General features: G+C 35.1%; 2 protein-coding genes across 4 annotated transcripts in view; both read right to left on the reverse strand.

The window, feature by feature from the left end:
• Positions 1 to 820: 820 nt before the first annotated feature.
• On the reverse strand, positions 821 to 4798 carry LOC137036498 (dendritic cell-specific transmembrane protein). The gene is made up of 3 exons (XM_067410718.1): positions 3076 to 4798; positions 1105 to 1437; positions 821 to 952 (listed from the first exon to the last, which is right to left on the reverse strand). The coding sequence occupies exons 1-3, from the start codon at positions 4132 to 4134 to the stop codon at positions 893 to 895; spliced, it is 1452 nt and encodes a 483-aa protein (XP_067266819.1). The 5' UTR covers positions 4135 to 4798; the 3' UTR covers positions 821 to 892.
• Positions 4799 to 6364: 1566 nt separating this feature from the next.
• Positions 6365 to 25302, reverse strand: part of rims2a (regulating synaptic membrane exocytosis 2a) — a 236105-nt gene continuing 217167 nt past the window's right edge. The window contains exons 1-6 of one of the 3 annotated variants that reach the window (XM_067410756.1): positions 14303 to 14686; positions 11684 to 11825; positions 10579 to 10691; positions 10350 to 10451; positions 10120 to 10259; positions 6393 to 9102 (exon numbers count right to left, since the gene is read on the reverse strand). In XM_067410756.1, coding sequence (XP_067266857.1) covers positions 8887 to 9102; positions 10120 to 10259; positions 10350 to 10451; positions 10579 to 10691; positions 11684 to 11825; positions 14303 to 14462 — 873 coding nt within the window. In that variant the 5' untranslated portion in view covers positions 14463 to 14686 and the 3' untranslated portion in view covers positions 6393 to 8886. Of the gene's footprint in view, positions 9103 to 10119; positions 10260 to 10349; positions 10452 to 10578; positions 10692 to 11683; positions 11826 to 14302; positions 14687 to 25302 lie in introns of those variants that run through there. The other 2 variants (XM_067410743.1, XM_067410751.1) reach the window with 2 other exon arrangements.

The following is a 25302-nucleotide window of genomic DNA, read 5'->3' on the forward strand; positions in this document are numbered from 1 at the left end:
TTCCTCATCTGGGATCATGTAGAGCCCCCTTGAAGCTGCATTGAAACGGCAATTTGGATCTTCAACCCAACTGTTGAAGTCCACTATATGGAGAAAAATCCTGGAATGTTTTCCTCAAAAACTTAATTTCTTTTTGACTGAAGAAAGAAAGACATAAACATCTTAGCTGAGATGGGGGTGAGTAAATTATCAGGAAATTTAATTATGAAGTGAACTAATCCTTTAAATACAGAATGTGAAGTACAGATTTTCTTTTCTTTCTTTTTTTAGCTACACAATGTTTTAATAAAATTTTATTTTCTGCCCTGATCAGACTCAGAGAAGACAAATCAGTTTTTGGACACACACACACAAAAGTATCACAGTTTCAACAACAATTGCATAACTATTTTTTTAACCCTGAGCAGCAAATCAGCATATTAGAATGATTTCTGACGGATCATGTGACACTGAAGACTGGAGTAATGATGCTGAAAATTCAGCTTTACCATCACAGGAATAAATCACATTTTAAAATATATTAATATAGAAAACATTTACTTTAAAATGGTAACACTATTTCACAATATTACTGATTTCACTGTATTTGTGAGCATGACATAGCTTAGTAAAAAAGAAAACCAGGGCCCTGGTCACATACAGTGTGCGATGACCACCACGGCTCCTGGGTCTATACAACACAAACTGATCACTAGGGCCTATGGGCTACAATCCCATTGCCTTCTATACTCTGACCACTGGGTCACCACAAGCAGAACCCCTTTCTGTATACAGTGCAAGGCTAAGGTGCACTTTTTGATAACAAAACACCTGTAAATTGTGTTGTCCACATGTACTCTATCAAACCTGTGACTATGGCCGATTAACAGACTGTAACAAACTTCAAGCATATTTAAACCACATCAGGGTTTGTTCTGTGCTTATGGAAGAGTAAGGGGCACCAAAAACTGGGCTGCAATAAAAAACAAAAAAGAAGCCATTTTGTTAATACAATCTAAAACATGTCTTTACATCTTGAATAAGTAAAATTATTCTGTTTTAAACATTATAAAAATATTGATTTAGACACTGAGTGAATTTGTTCAGTGAATATTTCCTACGAACCTGAATGGCTAAACTCTTCAGATCTCCTTCATGTTTTTCTGCTTCAGTTTTGCCCCGCTTTCTTAAAATCTTTTCATGTAGATAGGCAGCTCTTTTCTTTGCGACATCTGGGAAAAACTGCTCAGATAGCACAATCCTAAGCTGGACCATCTGTGATGACAGCAGAATCAGACCAACCAGAAAGGCCAGGACAACTGACAGAGGAACCAGAGACTGATAGAGCCACAGTTCTGGTTCAGGCAAGCACTTCTTCTCAAACAGAGACACCGTGTAGGAAAAATTCTCCCCTTTTGCATTTTCTGCAACGGGTAAGCCTAGAAATAATGTCGCTTCCTTTCGAAACAAAAAAGGAGAAAATGGAAAAAGATAAGTATGATACCAGTGGCGATTAACATACAGTTTTGTTATGAAAGGAATATTAGTTCACCCAAAAATAAAAATTCTGTCATCGGCCACGTACACACTGCAGCTAAATTCGGTTGTCAGTTCACCTTAGTGCTTAATCGCGTTCTGTACACACACAGTTCAGTAAAATACGGGAGTGACAACCGCATTTACAGAAACTCTATGCCGTGTGTACGGAACCGAGCTGAGCAACTAGTTGTTAATGACGTTGACGTACACCGGTGTAACGTGTGTCTTTCGTGTATGCGCGGCGAATCACAGGGAAAACACAAGCCTATCCAAATGCTTTATGCTGAAACACGACGCCTCCGTCGACTGTTAGTGCGTTTAATTAAATTGCTGTGTTTTGTCATTTTAATATTACTTAGTCACGATAACGGATACCAAAACACTAGAGACGCCAGAACGTCGCTATGGTTTCCAAGCTGTCAATCATCGCATTTTCGAGAGTGAGTCGTGTTCCGTACACACATGTAACGATCATTTTAGTGGATTCACTCCCCTGAAACTTACAGTGTGTACGTGGCCATCATTTACTTACACTCATGTCATTCCAAAACAATATGACTTTCTCTGAAACACAAAATAAGATATTTTGAAGAATGTTCTGGTCCAAACATAGGCTAATTGGACTGAATTGACTTTAACTGGACAAAAATACTGAGACATTTTTCTAAAAATTACTAAGAAAAAGGCTTGGAATGACATGAAGTGCTAAATTAAAAGGTTAGTTCACCCAAAATGAAAATTCTGTCATTTATTACTCACCCTCATGTTGTTTCACACCTGTAAGACCTTCGTCCAACTTCAGACAATTAACACTTTAAGATTCCCAGAAAGCTATACTAAAGACATATTTAAAACAGTTCATGTGACTACAGTGATTCAACCTTAATGTTATGAAGCGAAAACAAAATAATGACTTTATTCAACAATATCTAGGCTGATGAGCGATTAAAAAAAAAACTGCTTCATGAAGCTTCAAAGCTTTACGAATCATTTGTTTCGAATCGAAAGGTTCGGAGTGTGTATCAAACTGCGTGAACTGTTTTAAATATGTCTTTAGCAGCTTTCTAGGCATCTGAAAGTGTTAATTATCTTGCTGGCAATGGAGGCCTCACTGAGCCATCAGATTTTATCAAAAATATTTTAATTTGTGTTCCAAAGATGAACGAAGGTCTTACGGGTGTGGAACGATATGGGGGTGAGTAATAAATGAGAGAATTTTCATTTTTGGGTGAACTATCAGTATATGCTCACACAAGCAGAATATTTGTCTTTTATATTATCGATATCTGTGGTAATGTTTACACAGCAGCATAATATGATGGTTATTCCGGTTTGAAAAGCTAAATAGGTTTCTATTCGGACAATTCAGTTTTCACATAAAGTGAAACCGGATTATAGTGACGATACAGGAATGTGACTGTGGCTTCGTTCACAAAAGCACAAGACGTTTGTGTGTGTGTGTGTGTGCTAAATACAGTTCTGTTATTATTCAGCACGGACTAAAGGACGTATTCAAGTATACAGTATGTAGAACAGCACTCCATCTTTCTTGCTTACCTGCAGTTTTATCCCCACAGGAACACGGAGTGGCTCCAGTTCCCCGAGCCGCTTGCTCAGAACCACAATAAGCCAGTAAATCAGGCCGTCGAGACTAATAAACACCAGCCAGGTGAGACAGTGAGTGAATATAGGAATACTGAACTTGAGCATGGCTTTCCACTGCCGGCCCGTCGGACGGATGGACGGAGTCACTATATAATGTTCCGATTCGCTTTTGTTGAGCGGAAGGACACACAGTTTTCCCTTGTCCCTTTGCTGCTCGTCAAAGCTACGGAAAGTTTTCGTGATGTATATGTTGTTGTACTTTTCGTCTAAATTAAATCTTTTCAGGTATAGAGCAGTGAGGAGCACAAGAAATAAAAGACCTAATGTTGGAGACAATATCTTTCCTATTGAAGACAAAGCATTGGTCAGTGCTAACACACTTTGCGCTGTCTGGTTTAGAGCCTGTTCGGCCTCAGAGAGGTGAACTTTGAAGAGCTCAGAGTCCACCTTTGCTTTAAGTGTAAAATCTGCATGATAGGTCCCAAGCGAAAAGCTTATAAAGTAACTTTTAAGCTGATTTCCCACCCACCTTAGCATTTTAATATAATTTCCAAGGGGTTCTATATTAATATCCAGTAACTTTTCCTCCAAGTTGCAGAGGAGGCCTTTTGCAAGCAGTCTCATGTTCTGTAACATGTTCTGGATGTTGAAGAAAATCACTGAACTTGTTCCTAATGTGAGAAGAAGACCCTTCACTTGCTTCATACCCATCGAGATCAAAATCAGGGCTCCGAAACAACGAATCCTTTCTGAGAAATACATCGCTGGTGTTAAGCTTATACAAAAAACACAAGTGAGGGGAACCGAGACCTCCTGAACACATTTGAAGGAAAAGTGAAGGATGATGAAGAGGAAGGTGCTCAGAATGAGGCTGGTGGTAAAGCAGGTCAGCAGGAGAAGGTGTTTTTCCTTCCAGCTTTTTGTGGTGTTGGTTGTGTAGAGACCATATATTTTGGACCAGACCCATCTTAGTTTTTCTGACAGCTGATAAAATATAGTTTGAATCATCATTGTCTCAATAACCTGAAATAACAGGGACAGAGATTTTGAAAATGATGATAGCTTATGATTTCATCACTATAGGCTATAATGAATTGGTTAATGAGTCCTGCATTATTTTTTAGTGGGCTTTAAAACATATAAACCAGACTTAAAAATGTGAATATCATTGCATTAGATAACAAAATATCAAATCAAGTGGATTTTTTTTGGAAATATACAGTAGCACAAGCACGTGTGCAACCATGTAAAACCTTGAACAAAAATAAGTACATTAGGTTTTAAATGATAAAACAAGAGATATATGCTATTACTTTGTGGTTCAGATACATGAGAGTAGATGGTTAATTGAAATAAATGGCTAAAAAAAAGTTTATCATCTTATGCAACAACATTCAGACATTTGTCAGTGTGGCATAAATTTGTTATAATGTAGAACGAAGCAACAATAAATCTGTAAATACAATTTAGTCTCTCATATAATGCTACATTTGATTTTGTACAGTGATGACAAAACCTCCATCCTCTGATTTGAATTTACAGTAAGATAATTTATTAAATGTAACTTACCTTTAATTTTTCTGGAATTGTATCAGCTTATGATTGTGTTGTGACAGTGCAGCATTTATATATCTGTCAAAGCAGGAAGCTGTTTTATCCCCCAGTTGTTCACTTCCTTTTTTAGCCATCAACTCAGAGCTTACTCATAACCACAGAATAGCGCTGACTAAAAACAACATTGTATAAATGTGTTCTCTGACAAAAAACAATGTAATTCAGTTGTTTGTGGAAAGCTGTATGCTTGCTTTCTAATATCTTGATCATTTTGATAATGTACATACAACCTGGGGGTGCTGCTTTAATACACAGGACCTACAAGACAAAATTATACTATGATATAACACATGAATAACCTTAATAAATAAAAATATTATATTTATGATTATAACTATGATAGTCTTTAAATATATATGACAATATAAGTAAGCCAAAAAAGTCACTGTTTGGATTTTAATAGGCAAATACTTAAATTTATGCCTCTTTTCACAAGTTGTAATAGTCATGTTCATCTTTTGTGCAATTCCAGCATTGAATTGACCCTTGTTTTTGGAGCAGTTCGGCATATAACACTCCACTACTACAACTCTTTCTCTTCTCTAAAGCAGCCCAACATGGCCTTTGAGCGTTGTAACTTTGCAGATGTTGTTTATGCTCAAGCAGCAACATTACACACTAACTAAAGTTAAAAAAGTGAAATCATAATCAAGGACCCTTTTAAGAATCTATGAATGGATCATTATTACAGTGATTATTATGTTTCTAGCATGTTATATGTTTGGCAATGGTTCTTTTAACCCTAATTGATGGAGTGTGTCGCTTTTAATTTCTTAACCATGTAGGCAGATGAATCACGGCCATATTCCAGGATGACAATGTCAAAATTCATCAGGCTTAAATTGTGAAAGAATGGTTGGGAGGAGCATGAAGCATTATTTTCACATATGGCACCTCTGAGTCCAGACCTTAACTTCATTGAAAGTCTTCGGGATGTGCTGGAGGAGACTTTACAGAATGCTCACCTCTTGCATGGTCAATACAAGATATTGAACTAAAATGGATGCACTTCTTGATGGAAATAACATCACAATATTTATTTCCATTAAGAGGTGCATCGGTTTTTGGTCAAGATCTTGTATTGACAATGCAAGAGGTGAGCATTCTGTAAAGTCTCCTCCAGCACATCCCGAAGACTTTCAATGAATTTAAGGTCTGGACTCGGAGGTGCCAATTCATGACAGTCCAGCATTTATCTGTCAAAGCAGAAAGAATCTATTTTATCCCCCAGTTGTTCATTTCCTTTTTTAGCAATCATCTCAGCGCTTACTCATAACCACAGAAAAGTGTGGACAAAAACCACCTTATGACTGTTCTCTGAAAAACAAAAAAATGTTGTTCGTATATTGTATATTTGTATATAAGTATATTGATCATTTTGATAATATGTAGGAAAACAAATTTCCACTAATGTATGTACAACCTGGGGGTGTTGCTGTATTACACACGGACCTATAGGACAAAATAATGCTGTATTAAAAATATATAGCTTTTGTTACATTATAAATGTCTTTACTGTCACGTTTGATCAATTTAATGAATCCTTGCTAAATAAAAGTATTAATTTCTTTAATTTCTTTCAAAAACATTTTCTGTTTCATATAAATGCTGTTCTTTTGACGTTTCTATTCATCAAAGAATCCTGAAAAAAAAATGTACACAACTGTTTTCAACATTGATAATAATAATAAATGTTTCTTATTAGAAACACAGACCATAGATTAAACTGCTAAATAACACCATTCAGAGAACTGTATAAATAAGTGTTTTCATGTCACATCAGGAAACACTATAAATAGAGACTTATTGCTTTTGTGTGTGAACGCTCATTTTCCAGTGTAATATCCATTTTTTATTTTTTAATTTGAAAAATAACTTACATAAATCTCTGTACTCAACCATACTTGACCAAGACATAGCCTTGGCATGAACACATTGCACCAAAAAAAAAAGAAAAGAAGGAAAAAAAAGAAAAGAACAGAAAAAACAAAATAGAAGGCATTTGAAATAGAATAGAACACATCTTTGACATCATGAGACATTATCCCACTTCCATTCATTTAGAGAGTTTGCTTTAATAGAGATCTCTATTAAAATTCTGTTGACTGTGACAGACATACACAGAAATCATAAGTACATTGAAAGCTTGATTAATAAGTTTAAAAAAAAAAAACCTATTGATTAATCAGAAAAATGTAGAGTTCATTTTCAAAGGAAGAGGTATAATGTCTCAGTATATGTTTCCATTCAGGCATTAAAACTAGGAGTCATAAACTGCTCAGATATAAGAAGCTCTGATTCTTACTAAAAAATAGAAAATAAAAAATAAATAGGTCTTGGCTTGTAAATAAACTAACAAAAATATATTAAATGACTTCTACTTTCTTGAAACGAAGAAATAAAAACCAAAGGTATATCGTGTGGCAATATCATCGTCCCGATGTGCATTTCTCTGCAGACAGCATCATGCTGGGAAAACTGTACAGCACAATACTGCGAAAGTCAGCGAGCTGCAGCCGCCTCCGGTACAAAGATCTCGTGAAATTTTGGGCTCTTTTGTCAGGAATGCTGCAGCTCATATTTCCTTAAAGATATAAAAATCCCTGGTCACGTTTTTCCCTTAAATTTGTCAACAAAGTATGATTTTACAAGGTGGAATGTTCATTCGGAATTTTGCCCTTCTGGTCCGCTTGAGACCACTGCCTAATTTTTGCTAAAATTCAATTCGGGGTGAAGGGGGATGGGGGGGGGGGTCGTCGTCCACATGCACTGTACAAGAAACTGCATTTTTTTTTCTCCAAATATCGTCTTTATCAAAACATGCTGAGTTACTGTAAGATGTGCCCAAGCCATGTTGCCAAAAACCCTTTTCAACATGCTTGTTAAACGAATGAACTTCAAACAATATACAGACTAAAACTAGAAGAGCTGCAGGAAACGAACAGCCCTGAAAATCAAAATGAAATAGAACTGGAACAATATCGGGGTGGAAATCTGACAACGGAAGCAAGAAGTACAGAGAGTTTACCCTGGGACAAGGGAGAAGTAGAGAAACATGTACAATTTGCACATCATCTTTAGCTTCATAAGGCTTACGCCTTTACAATAACAAATCATAGACATTTATTTTTTTACGTCTTTGTCACATGAACAGATTTTTCACTGTAAATAAAATGTTAAGCTTGTCATTTAACTGCTTGTCTGTAAAAATACAGTAGAGAGACCAATGAACGGTCTACAGGACAAAAAAAAAAACAAAGTTTCATGTTTTTTTTTCTGTTTTTTTTTTTTTCAAATCACACTGTAGCATTCACTCCCCATGAAAACCATGCACTAGTGAAATTTATCTTTAAAAATAATAGAAATTGTTGAAAATGGCTGATCCGGTTTGTTTTTTCTTTTCTTTTTTTTTCTCATCATCTTTTTTTTGCAAGTAGCAGTCTTGAGAAAAATCATTTATTTTCTATTTACTTTTTTTTTTTTTTTTTTTTTTAAAGTTCAGCTAAAGTTGTGTCCATGCAACAAAAAACTCGTTATTTCTTCTTTAGGTTTCATACAGTTTCAAGAGAAGTAATTCAATTTGATCTTAAAAGATGATTCAAACCTACATTTCATCTCTGTATTGATCTAGCAGAATCATATCTGGGGAGTGAGGTGACCATTCCCACGTCATATTCTTGTTTTGTGTGTACATTTCTGGGTCTGTTGGCATGGCTTGACCCAAGGAACACTGTTAGCCCATGTAGATACAAATACATCAACATTAAAAGAAACATAAATGGAAAATGAAAGTCGAAGAGAACGTTTCACCCCATTTCAAAAGGGGCTTCTGAAGAACTCAACATTTCAGTTCTCTGTTCAGACTCCAATGGCTTCAAATAGGTTCTAAGATCAGGATTTGTGACGTTCCATGAGCTAAGGAGCCCATTTCCGGCTTCGTCTCGTCCCTGCCCTCTAGGGGGTGCTCTTTGCGCACGACGCGTGCCGCATTTTTTTGCGAGCAGAAACAGGACCGCTTTTTTCACCCCTAAGAAACAAGCTCTGAACACACAACATCAAGCATGCAGTGTTACCGGGGGGACGGGACCTGTCGCAAATCTCAAACTCCACCCATTGGCTGCTACAATAACGCTATATTTCAGGAAACTGCTACGAGCGACCGAACGGCCCGGACCCGCTGTCGAGAGATGACTGGGAAGCTCTTCTGGTCAACGGGGCCAAGGTTGGGTCGACCAATGAAGAGGGAGGAAACAGTTTGAACCAGCCAATGACCATGTTGGACAAGTCCAGATCGTCTAAAAGTATCTGAGCGGCTCCCATGAAGGATTTGTGGTCCATACGTCCATAGTCTCCCCACACAATGATCTACAAAGGGAAGAGAATTACAGGCCATCAATATCAAGTTGCACTCATAGAAAAATTATAACAAAAATAAATAAAGAAAAATAAATAACTACAAATTAGTGACAGCCTGAGGTCAGGTCTCATAATAAAATAATTTTAATTGAGGATTTTAATAGTAAATATTGTGGAAAAAAAAATATTTTAATGTGTAATATTGTGTAAATTATGGATTTTTTTTTAAAACTTATTTGCTCACATAATTTATTAATTCATTAAATTGTATATTAATACATTATTACTATTATTACTATACATTAAACTTATAAATGTCAACTAAATAAATTTTAAAAAATTACATCACAATTTTATATATATATATATATATATATATAAAAAATATGTATAAATGTATCAAAAAGTGTTTTATTGTGTAATATTGTCAATTCTGTAATTTTATTATTTAATCTTATTTGCTCATATATGGCAAGTAAATAAATAAATATAGAAATATTAATTTACATTGCAATTATACATATACTATACATATATATATTGTTTACTCTTATTTGCACATATAATTTATTAAATTATTAAATAAATAATAAATATTAACTAAATAAATATTAATTTACATTGCAATTTTATATATATATATATATATATATATATATATATAATATTGTGTAAATTCTGTTATATTGTGTAATATTGTGTAAATTCTGTAATTTTATTATTTTTATTTGCTCATATAATTTATTCAATTAAATAAATAATAACTAACTAAATAAATATTTTATATATATATATATATATATATATATATATATATATATATATATATATATATATATAAATACAAATATATATATATATAAAATATTGTGTAAATTCTGTGTTATATTGTGTAATCTAAAAAGTTTATATAAAAAAATGAATGGCTCTCTAGATCTCTAGATAAGGTAGTACTGATTGACTAAATGATCACAAGATAACGGCCAAACGGTAATGGTAAATAAAACCATTAGTGTGACATAATACCTGTAAAACCTTTCCTCCTGGAGACTCTTCAAACTGCAGCTGCTGCTGGTAAAGAGGGTCCAGTGTTTTTCGTGCTACTTTTGTTTTCTTTTTGGCTATGCAGGCGCCATTCTCCAGCAGATACACCTTTACGTAAGGGGCTGGAGAAGAACAACAGATGGAGTTTAATCGTGAGCGATGAGTTTTCAGGCGCCTGTGAAATCACCTTCAGAAAGAGTAACCGCACTCACCTGGCAGTGCCTTAGAACCTGGTTTTCCCACAAGGCCTCTGGCTCGGATGACCTCTACCTCTAGAGCTCCTTTCTTCTCTACCATCCCGATCTGAATGTCACCTAGACATGAACAAATTCAAGGATATATGAGTTACACATGATTAATATTACTGTAAGGACTTGCATCATGGGAATTGAGTGCACCAGAGTGGTGTGTATACAGAAAGTCAAATAAACAAGTGCTCACCCATAGAGGGCGTGGCTAACGACTGTCTCCCTACAAGCTGGGCGGGGCCAAGTCCATCCAGAAAATCAGTGAACTGACTGTCAGAAGAGAGTCTCACTCCAGGGAAGATGAGGCTGGGAAGAAAAAAAGGCTTTGATTAGAAAATTACTAGAGCTTGATCTCATTATTTATTTATATTTTTTTTTACATTTACTTTGTGGCAATGTTCATTTTAATGTTTATTCTGGAGCAGTGTCCTAACCTAGACTATAACTGTGTTATACTGTATATAACTGTGAATTTTGTTAGAATACAATAATGAATAGAAATGATTTTCCATGGTAATAGATGCTGTTGTATTTTATTATTTTTTTTATTATTAATATTGTTATTTTTTTATATAATTTTTTAAAATAATTATTATTTAACATTATCTATATATACACATTATAATATTATTATCTATTAGATAAAATAATATTCTAATCTAATAACTATTTTATTATTATTTTTATTATTATTATATTAATATCCATATAATAATAATAATAATAATAATAATAATAATGTATTATTAATAACAAAAATTATAAAAAATATACATATATTGTTTTTATTATTATTATTTTTTACTTACAATACGCATAAATTAATAACGATTTAAAATAATCAAAAATAATAAAAAATATATGTATAATTTAAATAATCATTGTTAAAATTATTATTTAAAATATACATGTATACATTATTTTTTATTATTTTTACTAATATTTTTAAAATTAATATTACAATATGAATATAAAAATGGTTAGTATTATTATTACTATTATATGGTTATTAATTTTAATAACCATGTAATAGTAATAATAATACTAACAATTTATTATTATTATTATTATTAATGCATTTTAATACTAATATTTTAAATCATGCATATATCCATATACATTCATATATACTATATATATATATATATATATATATATATATATATATATATATATATATATATATATATATATATATATATATATATATATATATATATATATATATATATATATATATACACACACACTGTCATGCTTGTCAGAATGGTTTTGTGTGCACGTTTTTTTTTACTCACTTTCCCTCAGAGCTGTAGCTGTTCATGCTGCCGTCAGTGGATTCGCGGCTGGCCTGTCGGGTCATTCGGCTTCGCATCTCCACGGCCAGACCCGTCTCTGTGCTCCTCTGGACAGTGCTGCGCAGCTTCTTTCCTCCTGCTTCTACAGAGACAGAGACAGAAACAGAGACAGAGTCTGTCAATCAGGATATCAAGACGTCTCAGGTGGAGTGACGGAGGACACATTTCTGCACATTTAAAAACCTCACACGTGGCTCAGACGTGAGAGCTGGTGTGCTGTGGAGGGTGTGAAATGAAGGTATAGGCACATGTGGTTCTGCTCCCACTCAACAATTTCTTGTTTTAGATACAGTGCATTTTTCTGTTTCTATATCTGGCCTGCAGACATGCCATAGTGTCTGTTACATGAGACGCAGGGTGATTTGACATGACGGGTTATACAGGTGCACTGAACCAAAATTAAGCATGACATGACCAAACACCTCAACCTGTGTCAGCTGAACAATCATACAGACAGGAGCAGTGCATGTTAAATACATATTATACTGTATGTTTGCAATGTTAAAATACTTTCTTCTCTATCAGTTCAATATGAAGAGACTGACGTCCTGACGATTGTGAACACTGTGGCACTTTCAAAACAGGTTAAAATGGCATTTCAGGTCAATCAATGGTGTCATTTTGAAGTGGGACTATCTGTTTGGCAAACAATGGTAGACGAGGTGGTAGCAGAGTTTGGGAAACTTTCATTATTTCCATCTGCAATTTTATCTGGTGCTGCTAGTAGAGCAGATATTACACATTTAACTTCATTCAAAGGTTTCCCATGGTACGCTAAAGGGTTGTTACCATAACAAAAAGGAGGAAACCCTTTTTGTATCATGTTTGCATTTTTTATTTTGTAAGGCTGTTTTATACCTAATAAGAGAGATATAACTAACTACAGTATAACAAAAATTGTATATGTAGAAAAAAGTTGCTTATAGTAAACGCACCGCATATTCTATAATAATGCAGACAACGTTGCCTGCCGCTCTGTCTACAGTTAGAGAGATGAATATATTACTAGACGCAGCAGTAGTTTATTCCAATTACTATGATTCAATTTCACCCTTAATCATATTGCTGTTGGCAATAAGTCACTTAAGTCAAAAAACAGTCTTCTCGTGGCTTACTGCTTTAACTTGATGAACAAAATGAATGCACATCCTGTTCTTTTACTGCCAAACAGAAATACAAGCATGAAGAGGACAGTAATGTGAGGCCTACTCAGAATGCAGAACCCATCTTCAAAAGATGAGAGAGAAGGCTACAGGAAGCAGACATGGCTGAGCTGCTGAAATTCATTCAATTGCTGGTCACACACAGCAGGCTTGATTTTCATTTCATTCAATGTCATCCGCCTCTGCTTTCGGCCCTGAGATGTAGCTGAACACAAGAGGATGACGAATATATCGGCGGATGTGAATGTCCTTTTCTGTGCTAACAGCACAGCTGTATATAATAATCGAGAACTCATAACAGTTGTGGTCTTGTTAAACTTAACCAAGATAAACTTGAGATACACTGATGCACAATGTCAGGAGACATCCCAGGTTCTCTGATCATGTCTTGAAAAGCTCAGTGATTAAGGACATGTCCAGTTTCAGGTCATATTTCAACCCAAATCAGAAATAAGTTATATTTTGATTATTTTCATGACAATTAAGCACATTTGTTCCAAAACTATCATTATTATAAATGAACAAAAAAATTAAAAAATAAAATAAAAAATACAACATTAATAAATGAAATAAATAAATAATAATATATTAATAAATAAAATAAATGAAAATAATTAATTAATTTGAAAATTGTTTACATATTATGATAGTATTTGTGTTGTACTACCTTTAATTTATGCTGATTAACACTGTACAGTAAAAAAAAAAAAAAATAGAAATGTGCTTAATTGTAATGAAAATAATACAATAAAAATTAAACAGACTTTATTATTATTATTATTATTTTTTTTTTTTTTTTGCAAAATAAAATTATTATTATTTTTTTTTTTCCTTTGGATTTTGGGATGAAATGTGACCTGGACATGTTCTCATGAGATTCACCCAGAATTTAATATATTAATGGATTGAAGAGAATCCGGTTGTACCTACACATCACACTAAATCATGCAAAAGCCAAAAGGTATTTGTTCTGCAACGATAACATACAATATTTCCCATGATATTAATCTCTATAGTGACTGAAGGGAGAGAAATAGAGAGAGAGAGAGATGCTGTGTAGAGAAAAGCAATCAAGCACCGTCAAGGTCAAAACACATGATGATGCTTGAGTCCATCAAAGACTGCGTGACTATTTAGTGCTATAAAACTGACACTGCAATTTATGCACATAAATAACTTTATTTTACTGACAGCCACGTATGATTCTGCAGATTGTTTATTTAAACTCCACCAGACACACATAAACTATCACAAACCCAATTAAATATGAAAGGAATAGAATCGGTGTGCTCACATAACACCAAATATTCTGCAAAACACCTGAACTTTGACATGCAAGATGCTCATTCAGACCTAAACACTTAATATCTCATGTGACACATCTTCATCCTCTTACCTCCATCTTCCTCATCGAAAGAATTCATGCAGGGGAAGTAGATTGCCAGCGCTTCGAACGAGGCTGACAGACTCATGCGGCTCTGGGAGCGCTGCATGCGGCCGCCGCCGCCCGTACCCGTGCCCGCGGTGGACGTGGCATCTTGGCTTTGCCTTCCCATGCTTACAGCCGGGACGAATGAAGAGGATACTGTGTTGCTGAGACTGCGGACGATGGGTTGATCTCAGAGCGGAGAGCGCTCTTAAACATCACTTAATCTGCAGCGGATGCAGAACGTGGGTTTGTTTTGGGTTCTTCAGCTGGAGAAAGCTCTGCGTCGACTGATCTCCCAAGAGTATGCAGCATTAGTGCGTGTTCGGCACTCGGCGCAGTGAAGCTGTCTGCTCTCCTCAAGCTATCTCCTTTCTAACACGCGCAGGAGGGGGGGGAGGGAGGCGGAGCCTGGCCCCTTTTCTTGCATCCTCCCCAGGCCAATCAGATGCCATGGTGTGGCTCAGCTCTTCAAATGCTTCTCCATGCGCATGAGCTTTACCCAGAGATACTGCAAATGTGTGTGTGTGGTCATTAGGAACCTGAACATCTCTTACCCTGACTGTCCACATGCCAGTCACACACAGTTCACGTGTGACACACACACACACACACACACACACACACACACACACACACACACACACACACACACACACACACACACACACACACACACACACACACACACACACACACACACACACACACACACACAGATAATTCCCCCTTTCTCCTTGGCTCTAAAAAGACGAGATTTATTTCTCTTTGCTGACGTACATCTTTTATCTCAGTCTCCACCTCTCTCTTCACTATCTCTCAGTGTAAATGTTTACCACAGAAGACATACGGCCACAGAAACAGCTGAATCACTGCTATCCCAGAAAAATATCCCCGCATAATGCATTGCAAATATTTGCATAGTCATAACAGGAATAGCAGCCATATCCAACCATTTTTAACAGCCACTTCAGGCATCAAGTTCAGAGAGAAACAAGATTCTAGGTGTCTGCTGAGGAATAAATATACTAGATATTTGCATTATGCAAAACTTACAGCCACAATACCAGCGTGTCGTGTGGTTTAGGGTGTTTTGAAGGTCAAAAGAACCCACTCTCAAAGTCTATATGACAGGGGTCTTAAACTTTGATGCCAAGGCCCCCTAAATAAGATGATCTTAAGGACTACTTTCCTAAAATATAATGACAGCTAGACATTTTCATGCACAACTACCCATTTATACTGCATTAGAAAAATTGGTGTTGTGTTAAAAAAATGTTTCGAAAAATGAATAACTGCTTAATATTGTGATTGTACTAAAGCCAGAATAAATGATTTCAATGTTATCTGGAATATACATATGTGACCCGTGCTGGCAAAATGAGTCGGAATGCACACAGCCTAATTCCGAGATACAGACAAAACAAGTGAAAAATGTCAATTTTGGTCAAATTTGAGGTTTTCACAAAAATGAGTTCATTAAGCCCCCGTCTAGTGATCCCAATGCTCCAAATATCAATTCAACATCTAAAAGTATCTTTATTTGTAAGTTTTCTTTATTTTCCTTTATCAATGAAAAATGGATATTTTTTCTTTGGTCGCTTTTGGATGACTGCCGCTTCCTTTCAGCACAAGTTTGGTATTGTTTTAAAGTGCAGCATTCTAGCTTTGTGAATATTTACAGCGAATTCTCGATGGCATGAGTCTGAACCAATGAAATGTAATTTTCAAACTCATGCTGATGTAAACAAGGCTGAATTTAATTGATCAAAAATACAGTAAAACAGAAATATTGTGAAATATTGTTACATTTTAAAATAACTTCTTTCTATTTTAATAAATTTTAATTTACTCCCTTGATGACAAAGCTGTGTTTTCAGCAGCCATTTCTTCAGTCTTTAGTGTTAGTCTCAATTATTCCAAACTTTTAACCGCCAGTGTGTGTGTGTGTGGTCAAGACGATCTGCTGAAGTTCAAACTGAGCATCAGAATGGTGAAGAATTAAGTGACTTTGAATGTGGCATGATTGTTGGTGCCAGATGGGCTGTTCTGAGTATTTCAGAAGCTGCTGATCTACGGGGATTTTCATGCACAACCATCTCTAGGGTTTACAGAGAATGGTCCAAAAAAGAGAAAATATACAGTGAGCGGCAGTTCTGTGGAAGAAAAAGCCTTGATGATGCCAGAAGTCAGACAATGGCCAGACTGGTTCGAGCTGATTGAAAGGCAACTCTGAACGCACAACATGTCCAACCTTGAAGCAGATGAGCTACAGCAGACGAAGATCACAGTGGGTGCTAGTCCTGTCAGCCGAGAACAGGAAACTGAGGCTACAGTTCGCACAGGCTCATCAAAATTGGATAATAGAAAATTGGAAAAACATTTCCTGGTCTGACGAGTCTCAATTTCTGCTGCAGCATTCAGATGGTAGGGTCAACAACATGAAAGCATGGATCCATCCTGCCTTGTATCAACAGTTCAGGCTGTAATGGTGTGGGGGATATTTTCTTGGCACACTTTGGACCTCTTAGTACCAACTGAGCATGAGTTTAAACACTACAGCCTGAGCCTACCTGAGTATTGTTGCTTACCAGGTCCATCCCTTTGGGTCTGACCACAGTGGACCCATCTTCTGATGAATAAAGCTCCATGTCACAAAGCTCAAATCATCTCAAACTGGTTTCTTGAACATGACAATGAGTTTACTATACTGAAATGACCTTCACAGTCATCGGATCAAAAAATATGACAAATCTACAGCAAATCTGCAGCAACTGTGTGATGCGATCATGTCGATATAGACCAAAATCTCTGAGGAATGTTTCTAGCACTTTGTTGAATCTATGCCACGAAGAATTAAGGCAGTTATGGAGCCAAAAGGGAGTCCAACCTGATACTAGCAAGGTAATGGAGTCATGAACAAATGTTGATTTACATTGTGAGTTCTGAATTTCTTCTAGCAGACACGGAGAACATAACACAATGTACCAATACTCCCAAACCTGCCAGAATGCACTCTCATTCTGATTCATTGCCAAATTTGAGTCTGAGAAACAGCACAAAGGGGGCAGAGGTGATGTCTCAACATCCTCGTAACAGAATACTGCAAAAGGAAGGAAGCAGGCAATTTCAGCACAATGACTGAACTAGTCTAAACTAGACTTTCACTGTGAAACTCACCAAGACTAACAGCCAGAGAATAGAAGTTTCTATACCCAACATGTTAAATGCTAAAGTCATCACAAATCCTAGTGACCCACATTTACAAACCAGAAAATCTGAGATTAAAGTGGAGCACATACAAAACTAAGAACTCAATGAAGTCTCCAGAGCTATGGAAGAGCAATCTCTAAGACTTTCCACTGGGTTACCACATGGAGAAATTAGGGACTTTAAGCAGCAGCTGCTGATACAACGGCAACGGCATTCTGGCGTTCCATTGCGCATGCGCAAATTTAACTGCTACTTCTTGACGTTCTACTGTAACCGTCTACTACGGCAGGGTAGCCGATTTGCCGTAGTCGATAATACGTGACAGATTAGATAAGTAAATGTTATGTTCTATGGTTATGTGGTATTTTATTTGTATCTATGTCATTTAATGCCAACAGCAACCATTCTCTTGCTTTTATTTACATGTAATGTATTGTTTACTATGTCAAATGATTAAATGATCCACGCCATCCTCTTTGTTGTTGCTTAGTGATTTTTGCATTCTTTAGCTACGGCAGTTGACAGTTTACTTCCAGTCGTCGTTGCCGTTTCATCAACAGCTGTTGCTTAAAGTCCCTATTTGCCAACATATACAGTACATCTCTAAAACTCCTCTATTGCAAACAGTTTGGATAATACTGGGCATGTGACTTAATTTTGGGAAATGTTGTTTTATGATTCATGAGTTTCAGCAGATATACTGTAGACAGCCTGACACCACCAGCAAAGAACTACTATATACATCAGATGTAGTCAATACAATAAGTCAGAAGGTTTGAAAAAGGGCAGATTAGATGAAAACATTTAAGAATCAGTGCATTCGATCAATCAGCCACCTCCACTACAGTCGCTACTACTAAAAAATACGGATGATATCATTGGACAGGCTGTACTGTAGTTTCCTTTGTACATCAACCACTTTATTATTTGCATTTCAAATTAAAAAGCCTCTTCATAATGTTTTCCCCTGCAAAAACCATTGTAAAAAACTATTCATCTACGTAAGTCGGTCATAGTGATTCAGTGCAGTAAATGGATCAAGAGCTTCAACTGGCCTACATTCCTGTTATTTGGACAAATTTCAATTGTCAATCATGCACCACTATGGTTTTAAAACACTGTCCTTTAAAATACCACTCCATCCATCCATCCATCCATCCAAAAAAATGTCCATATAAAAAAGTGAAGATCTTTACAAATACGAATGAATTATGATGTCTATATCAAACCTGTCTCAGAAGCCTCAGATTAATTGGCGCTCAACTCGAGTATGAAAACAAAACACGTAAGAGCATGGACAGTCCGCTCATGCCTGAGAAATGAGAACGACTCATTTTATGGGAATTTAAAGAACGTCACGTGTGAAAAAAACACAAAGATGTAATGTCCGGGCAGATCGGGCCGAGTGTGAGACGGATGATGTTTTGACCAGCTCAGGCGGCCGTGTGTGTGAGTGTGTTGATTAACGTTTCTACCGAATGGCATGTTTACATCCTCTAATTCCTGCCTTCATTCCTGCTTTGTGTCATGCCACACCAGTTAGGAATAACCAACACAACACCAGAGGATGTGAACGATCATTAACACAGGAACTCTAGCACTGCAAATTTCCACCGAACTGGAACACCCATCTCTTGCATGTTTGTTTAATTAAAAATAACAAATAGAAATGTTTTCAGCTAGCCTAGTACTCTCAGCTCACTTTAACACTTTTTACCATTTTTAGTTGCATTGCAAAAGACTCAAAAATTCATCATTGATAATCTCAGATTATTTCTGCATTCTAGTCAGATTTCCAGGTCAAAAATTAAGATATAATGTTTAGCATAAAAAAATTAAACCTATTTTATTATTTTGCTAGCCCAAAATAACAATTATTATCATTATCCTCATAAACTAAATAGTATGAAAGCTTGTTAAAAAATTAAGAAGGTAATTTTGACTTTTTAACTCACAATTCTGACTTTTTTTGTTGCAATTGTGAGTTTATATCTCACAATTCTGAGAAAAAAGTCAGAATTGTGAAATTTTTTATCAGAATATAAAGTCAGAATTGCGAGTTATTGCGTTGAAGTCAGATTTGCGTTAAAGTCAGAATTGCGTTAAAGTCAGAATTGCGTTATATAAAGTCAGAATCGCGTCATATAAAGTCAGAATTGCGAGATATAAAGTCAGAATTGCGTTATATAAAGTCAGAATTGCATGATATAAAGTCAGAATTGCGTTATATATAGAGTCAGAATTGCATGATATAAAGTCAGAATTGCGAGTTATAAAGTCAGAATTGCGTTATATAAAGTCAGAATTGCAAGTTATAAAGTCAGAATTGCGTTAAAGTCAGAATTGCGTTATATAAAGTCAGAATTGCAAATTATAAAGTCAGAATTGCAAGTTATAATGTCAGAATTGCAAGTTATGTCAGTATTGCGTTATATAAAGTCAGAATTGCGAGATATAAAGTCAGAATTGCGTTATATAAAGTCAGAATTGGGAGTTATAAAGTCAGAATTGCGTTATATAAAGTCAGAGTTGCATGATATTAAGTCAGAATTGCGAGTTATAAAGTCAGAATTGCGTTATATAAAGTCAGAATTGTGAGTCATAAAGTCAGAATTGCGTTATATAAAGTCAGAATTGCATTATATAAAGTCAGAATTGCAAGTTATAAAGTCAGAATTGCAAGTTATAATGTCAGAATTGCGTTATATAAAGTCAGAATTGCGAGATATAAAGTCAGAATTGCGTTATATAAAGTCAGAATTGGGAGTTATAAAGTCAGAATTGCGTTATATAAAGTCAGAATTGGGAGTTAGAAAGTCAGAATTGCAAGTTATAAAGTCAGAATTGCAAGTTATAATGTCAGTATTGCGTTATATAAAGTCAGAATTGAGAGATATAAAGTCAGAATTGCGTTATATAAAGTCAGAATTGGGAGTTATAAAGTCAGAATTGCGTTATATAAAGTCAGAATTGCGAGTTATAAAGTCAGAATTGCGTTATATAAAGTCAGAATTGCAAGTTATAAAGTCAGAATTGCGTTAAAGTCAGAATTGCGTTATATAAAGTCAGAATTGCAAGTTATAATGTCAGAATTTCAAGTTATAATGTCAGTATTGCGTTATATAAAGTCAGAATTGCGAGATATAAAGTCAGAATTGCGTTATATAAAGTCAGAATTGGGAGTTATAAAGTCAGAATTGCGTTATATAAAGTCAGAATTGCGAGTTAGAAAGTCAGAATTGCGTTATAAAAAGTCAGAAATGCATGATATAAAGTCAGAATTGCGAGTTATAAAGTCAGAATTGCGTTATATAAAGTCAGAATTGTGAGTCATAAAGTCAGAATTGCGTTATATAAAGTCAGAATTGCATTATATAAAGTCAGAATTGCAAGTTATAAAGTCAGAATTGCAAGTTATAATGTCAGAATTGCAAGTTATAATGTCAGTATTGCGTTATATAAAGTCAGAATTGCGAGATATAAAGTCAGAATTGCATTATATAAAGTCAGAATTGCGAGATATAAAGTCAGAATTGCGTTATATAAAGTCAGAATTGCGAGTTATAAAGTCAGAATTGCATTATATAAAGTCAGAATTGCGAGTTATAAAGTCAGAATTGCATTATATAAAGTCAGAATTGCGAGTTATAAAGTCAGAATTGGGAGTTATAAAGTCAGAATTGCGTTATATAAAGTCAGAATTGCGTTATATAAAGTCAGAATTGCATTATATAAAGTCAGAATTGCGAGTTATAGACAGAATTGTGAGTTATAGTCAGAATTGCGAGTTATAAAGTCAGAATTGCATTATATAAAGTCAGAATTGGGAGTTATAAAGTCAGAATTGCGTTATATAAAGTCAGAATTGCGAGATATAAAGTCAGAATTGCGTTATATAAAGTCAGAATTGCGTTATATAAAGTCAGAATTGCATTATATAAAGTCAGAATTGCGAGTTATAGACAGAATTGTGAGTTATAGTCAGAATTGCGTGATATAAAGTCAGAATTGCGTTATATAAAGTCAGAATTACATGATATAAAGTCAGAATTGTGAGTTATAAAGTACGTTAAAGTTGAACTTTTTTATTTTTTTATTTAGTGGCGGAAACAACCTTCCATAAAATAGAGTGCAGAAATCATATATCGAATATATATTTTTAATTGTACATTACAAAAGCGATTGTAAAATTGCGATTCATAATTATTTTATATAATACCTTTTATAATGAAACTTTTGGGGTAGATGCACTTCACTGTTCCATTATGACATTAAATAAATGGCATAATGGAAAAAAAAAAAGATTTTGATTTTGATGTGAAATATAATGGAAAGAAAAAGGGGGGGGGGGGGGGTGTCTTACTCACTGTCGTAGGATTTCGTAAGTTGCAAGTCTGGGATGTGAAATATGGCTGGATATCTCTTGGCAGTTTTCATAAGATTCACCTTTAAAAACCACCTTCAAGTAACATAAAATAGATATGACTTTCTGTCAGCTGCGAAGTGATAAACCTCACACTTTTATTCTCTTAACACGTCTAATCAAAAGAGATGCGATACAGACGGAGAGACGACCACTTCCTCTGTCTGTGTGGACAGATGGAGAAAGACAGAAAGAGAAAGACACACACAACTCTTGTGCTTCACTAATGGCCTAGATTGAAAGAACCGGCATCTGTGCAGCTGACTGAATGTCTGAATAATCAACAACTATATGAGGCTGTGATCGAGACACGTTTGTTTGAAAGCAGACAGTCATCGTGTAGGAAAAGAACATGCAGGTATTTCAGTGTTAAAAAGATTCATTCTGCAGATCTGAGATTCACAATAACATTGCCTATACATGGACATCATCACAACTGAGCAAAAAAGGAGAGCTGAAGATAGTTTGGTTTTTCCCCTCAACTGCTTAGTAACTCAAGTGTCAGATGAGGAACAGGATCACTGGACTATTTCTCATGAGCGTGTTTTTGAAATAAGGAAGTCCATCTATGGCTGAGTCTTTGAACGCAGAGACATTCATGAGACAAGGCCAGACTGAATAAACAAAGATCGACTGTAAGCCGCCAGTGTCAAGTTTTTTGACAATTGCATTAAAATGAAAACAGAATGAAATCCGCTGCACTACTACATTTCAGAAATGATGCAACGCAAGCAGAAAATATAAACAAGAACATTCAGTTTCCAAATGCAATGAGTCACAATAAGACTTCCCTGGTGCAGTGTCCTTATAAATAAATAGCAGAACAAAACTGTTGCACCATACTAATTTTAGTCAATCGATTAAAAATCTAAAAAGCGTACATGCTATGTTTATTAATTAATCAAACTATATGCTCTTCAACAGTCCACTAAGACCATTTATGGAAACTAAGCTGACATCATGACCCCATTAACATATGACATCTCAGATTTACATATTAATGCATATTCAATAGTCAGCTATTTAACTTGTCCTGATGAATGACAGTATGAATTATACCAATACACAGAGGTTAGTCAGTCGTAATAAAAGTCATTAGCATACGGAATTCTTAAAAGTACAGTAACAAAAATTAAGGATTAGAGAAAGGGTGGAAAGCATTTGAAAGTACACGGTAGTGTTTGAAAGCATTTTGAAAGTGGGACCATTTGAAAGCAGCTTTCAAACACTCCCGTGTGTATCTGTGTAAGCACTCGGTGTAGAGCGTCATTGATGTCTATTTACAACATGTTTTTGAAGCGTTGATCATTGCACCCAATCACAGACATATATGTTGAGTGCGTGAACACAGCGGCCAATCAGAGGTGTTTACGAATCCGCTAAACAGCGCTCAAAGTGTCACATTTTTACATTTTCAGTACCGACTTGGTACAACAATATTTAATATATCCAATTGGAATCCAATCAAATTTAGCAAGTGTGAACGCAAAAAATACGATTTTTACAAATTAGTTTTGAGCTACATTCATATGTGGTTAGAAATCCTATTCAGAACACATTTCTGGAAATCAATCTGACCAATATTTTGCGTGGTTTATATCACTGTCTTACGGCACGTAAAATGTAAATATGTCACACGTTGTTATAGGAAACATGCTGAAAGTCGCTGAAGAAATAAGAGATAACATCACAACATCGTTTTCAAATAAAAACAGAAAACTTTGTATGTGTTTTGGCTGTTCATTTACACAACAGCCGTGTTTTGGGGGTCTGAAAACACAAACGTTTGAAAACGGGATTCAAAGTGCAAGTTTTTGAAAACAACACCATTATCGTCTCCGCATAGACTACAAAAACGCACATTTGTGAAACTGGTGACGTCATGCGCATGCGTATTACATGTTCAGTCTATAGGTGTGTAGTGTTTCTTTATAAAGTGACATTGTCAACTACTGGCCTGGCAGCAAAATACAACGTTTTTAATCGTTTTCATGGATCCATGTGAACAGGGATCGTTATGACAATATTGTCGTCTGTACGTGAAAAACGCAAAGGAAAAACTTTTCTGTTTCTAGTACATCATTGTAGTTTAAATGAACATTTAGATCAGATTCCATTCGGAAACATAAATAATCAGATATGGACTGACAGTGTGAATGTAGTCTTAGACAAAAACACTATTTTCTCAGGTTTTTATTCAAAATGTTGCTTTTTTTAAATAAAATTAGCCCACATTCAAGTGTTGATAAAAAAGAATGCATGAAGCTAGAATTTCTTTTGATATATTGCATGTTCACATATTCATACAACAAAATATTCTGGGAGCCATGACAATTTTGTGAAAATGATCAAAAATGCTGGTGCTGGCTGGCAACTGGCTTGCGGGGAAAGAGTTAAGCACAATAGAATGTTACTTATATTTACAACTTACAGACTTGTGTCAAATATGCTATCATTAATGTGTAAATAGAGAGCCAAAACAGCAAAAACAAAGCATATTGTATGTTTTATTCATTAAAACACAGTCAGACTTTCTTCACCTTCAACACTGTGTCTTTGTAAATCTGGTTCATATGGCAGCACAGCATCTGATCAGCTCTGTCACCATGGTGACACTCTGTTGGATATGCATTATCTTTATCTTTACAACCAATGATCAGAGATAAACCTATGACGATCATCATGGCCTGACCTTAAAAAGTGAAAATAACATGCTTTATGAACAACAGAGAGAGAAAATGTACTTAATTACATTCCCACAACTATTTTTTTCTAGATTGCTTGAATGTCTTATGTGATTATGTGTGACCTGGAATTCTCAATATAATTTTCCCTATCTTGGCAGAAGAATGTTACCATGGTGAGGGTTCTTTAAAGGTCATGAACCACTATAAAACATTTAATTTAGATCTTTATCTATTTATTTTTGTTTGTTACTTAAACTCAACACACTATAGTCAGCAGTGTCTTATAATAATTCATGAGACTGAGTGATTTAATCCAGTGGGAAAGCAACTGTCTTATTATTATTCATGATATGGGCTTTTCCTATGACAGGCACTTCATACACATTTCTAGTTCAGAATGTGCTAGTCTTCATTTCAAGTGTTTATGTCCTACTTTTTTGTTTCTTTTTGCATCAAAAATATAATTTTACTTCTTATGACTCTACCTTCTTTCTAATCTTTAGAATTCAACAGGCTGTAATTTTGCTGCTGTACCTTTTAGATGTCTATGTTAAAATCCTTTCATATGTTAAACATTGATAAAAGATTCTTTTTGTTCTAGGAAGAAATTCTGAAAGTTAATATTTATATACTACTACAGTATTTAT

Source organism: Chanodichthys erythropterus, chromosome 2, assembly GCF_024489055.1.
Source record: "Chanodichthys erythropterus isolate Z2021 chromosome 2, ASM2448905v1, whole genome shotgun sequence".
In the NCBI taxonomy this organism is placed as follows: Eukaryota; Metazoa; Chordata; class Actinopteri; order Cypriniformes; family Xenocyprididae; genus Chanodichthys; species Chanodichthys erythropterus.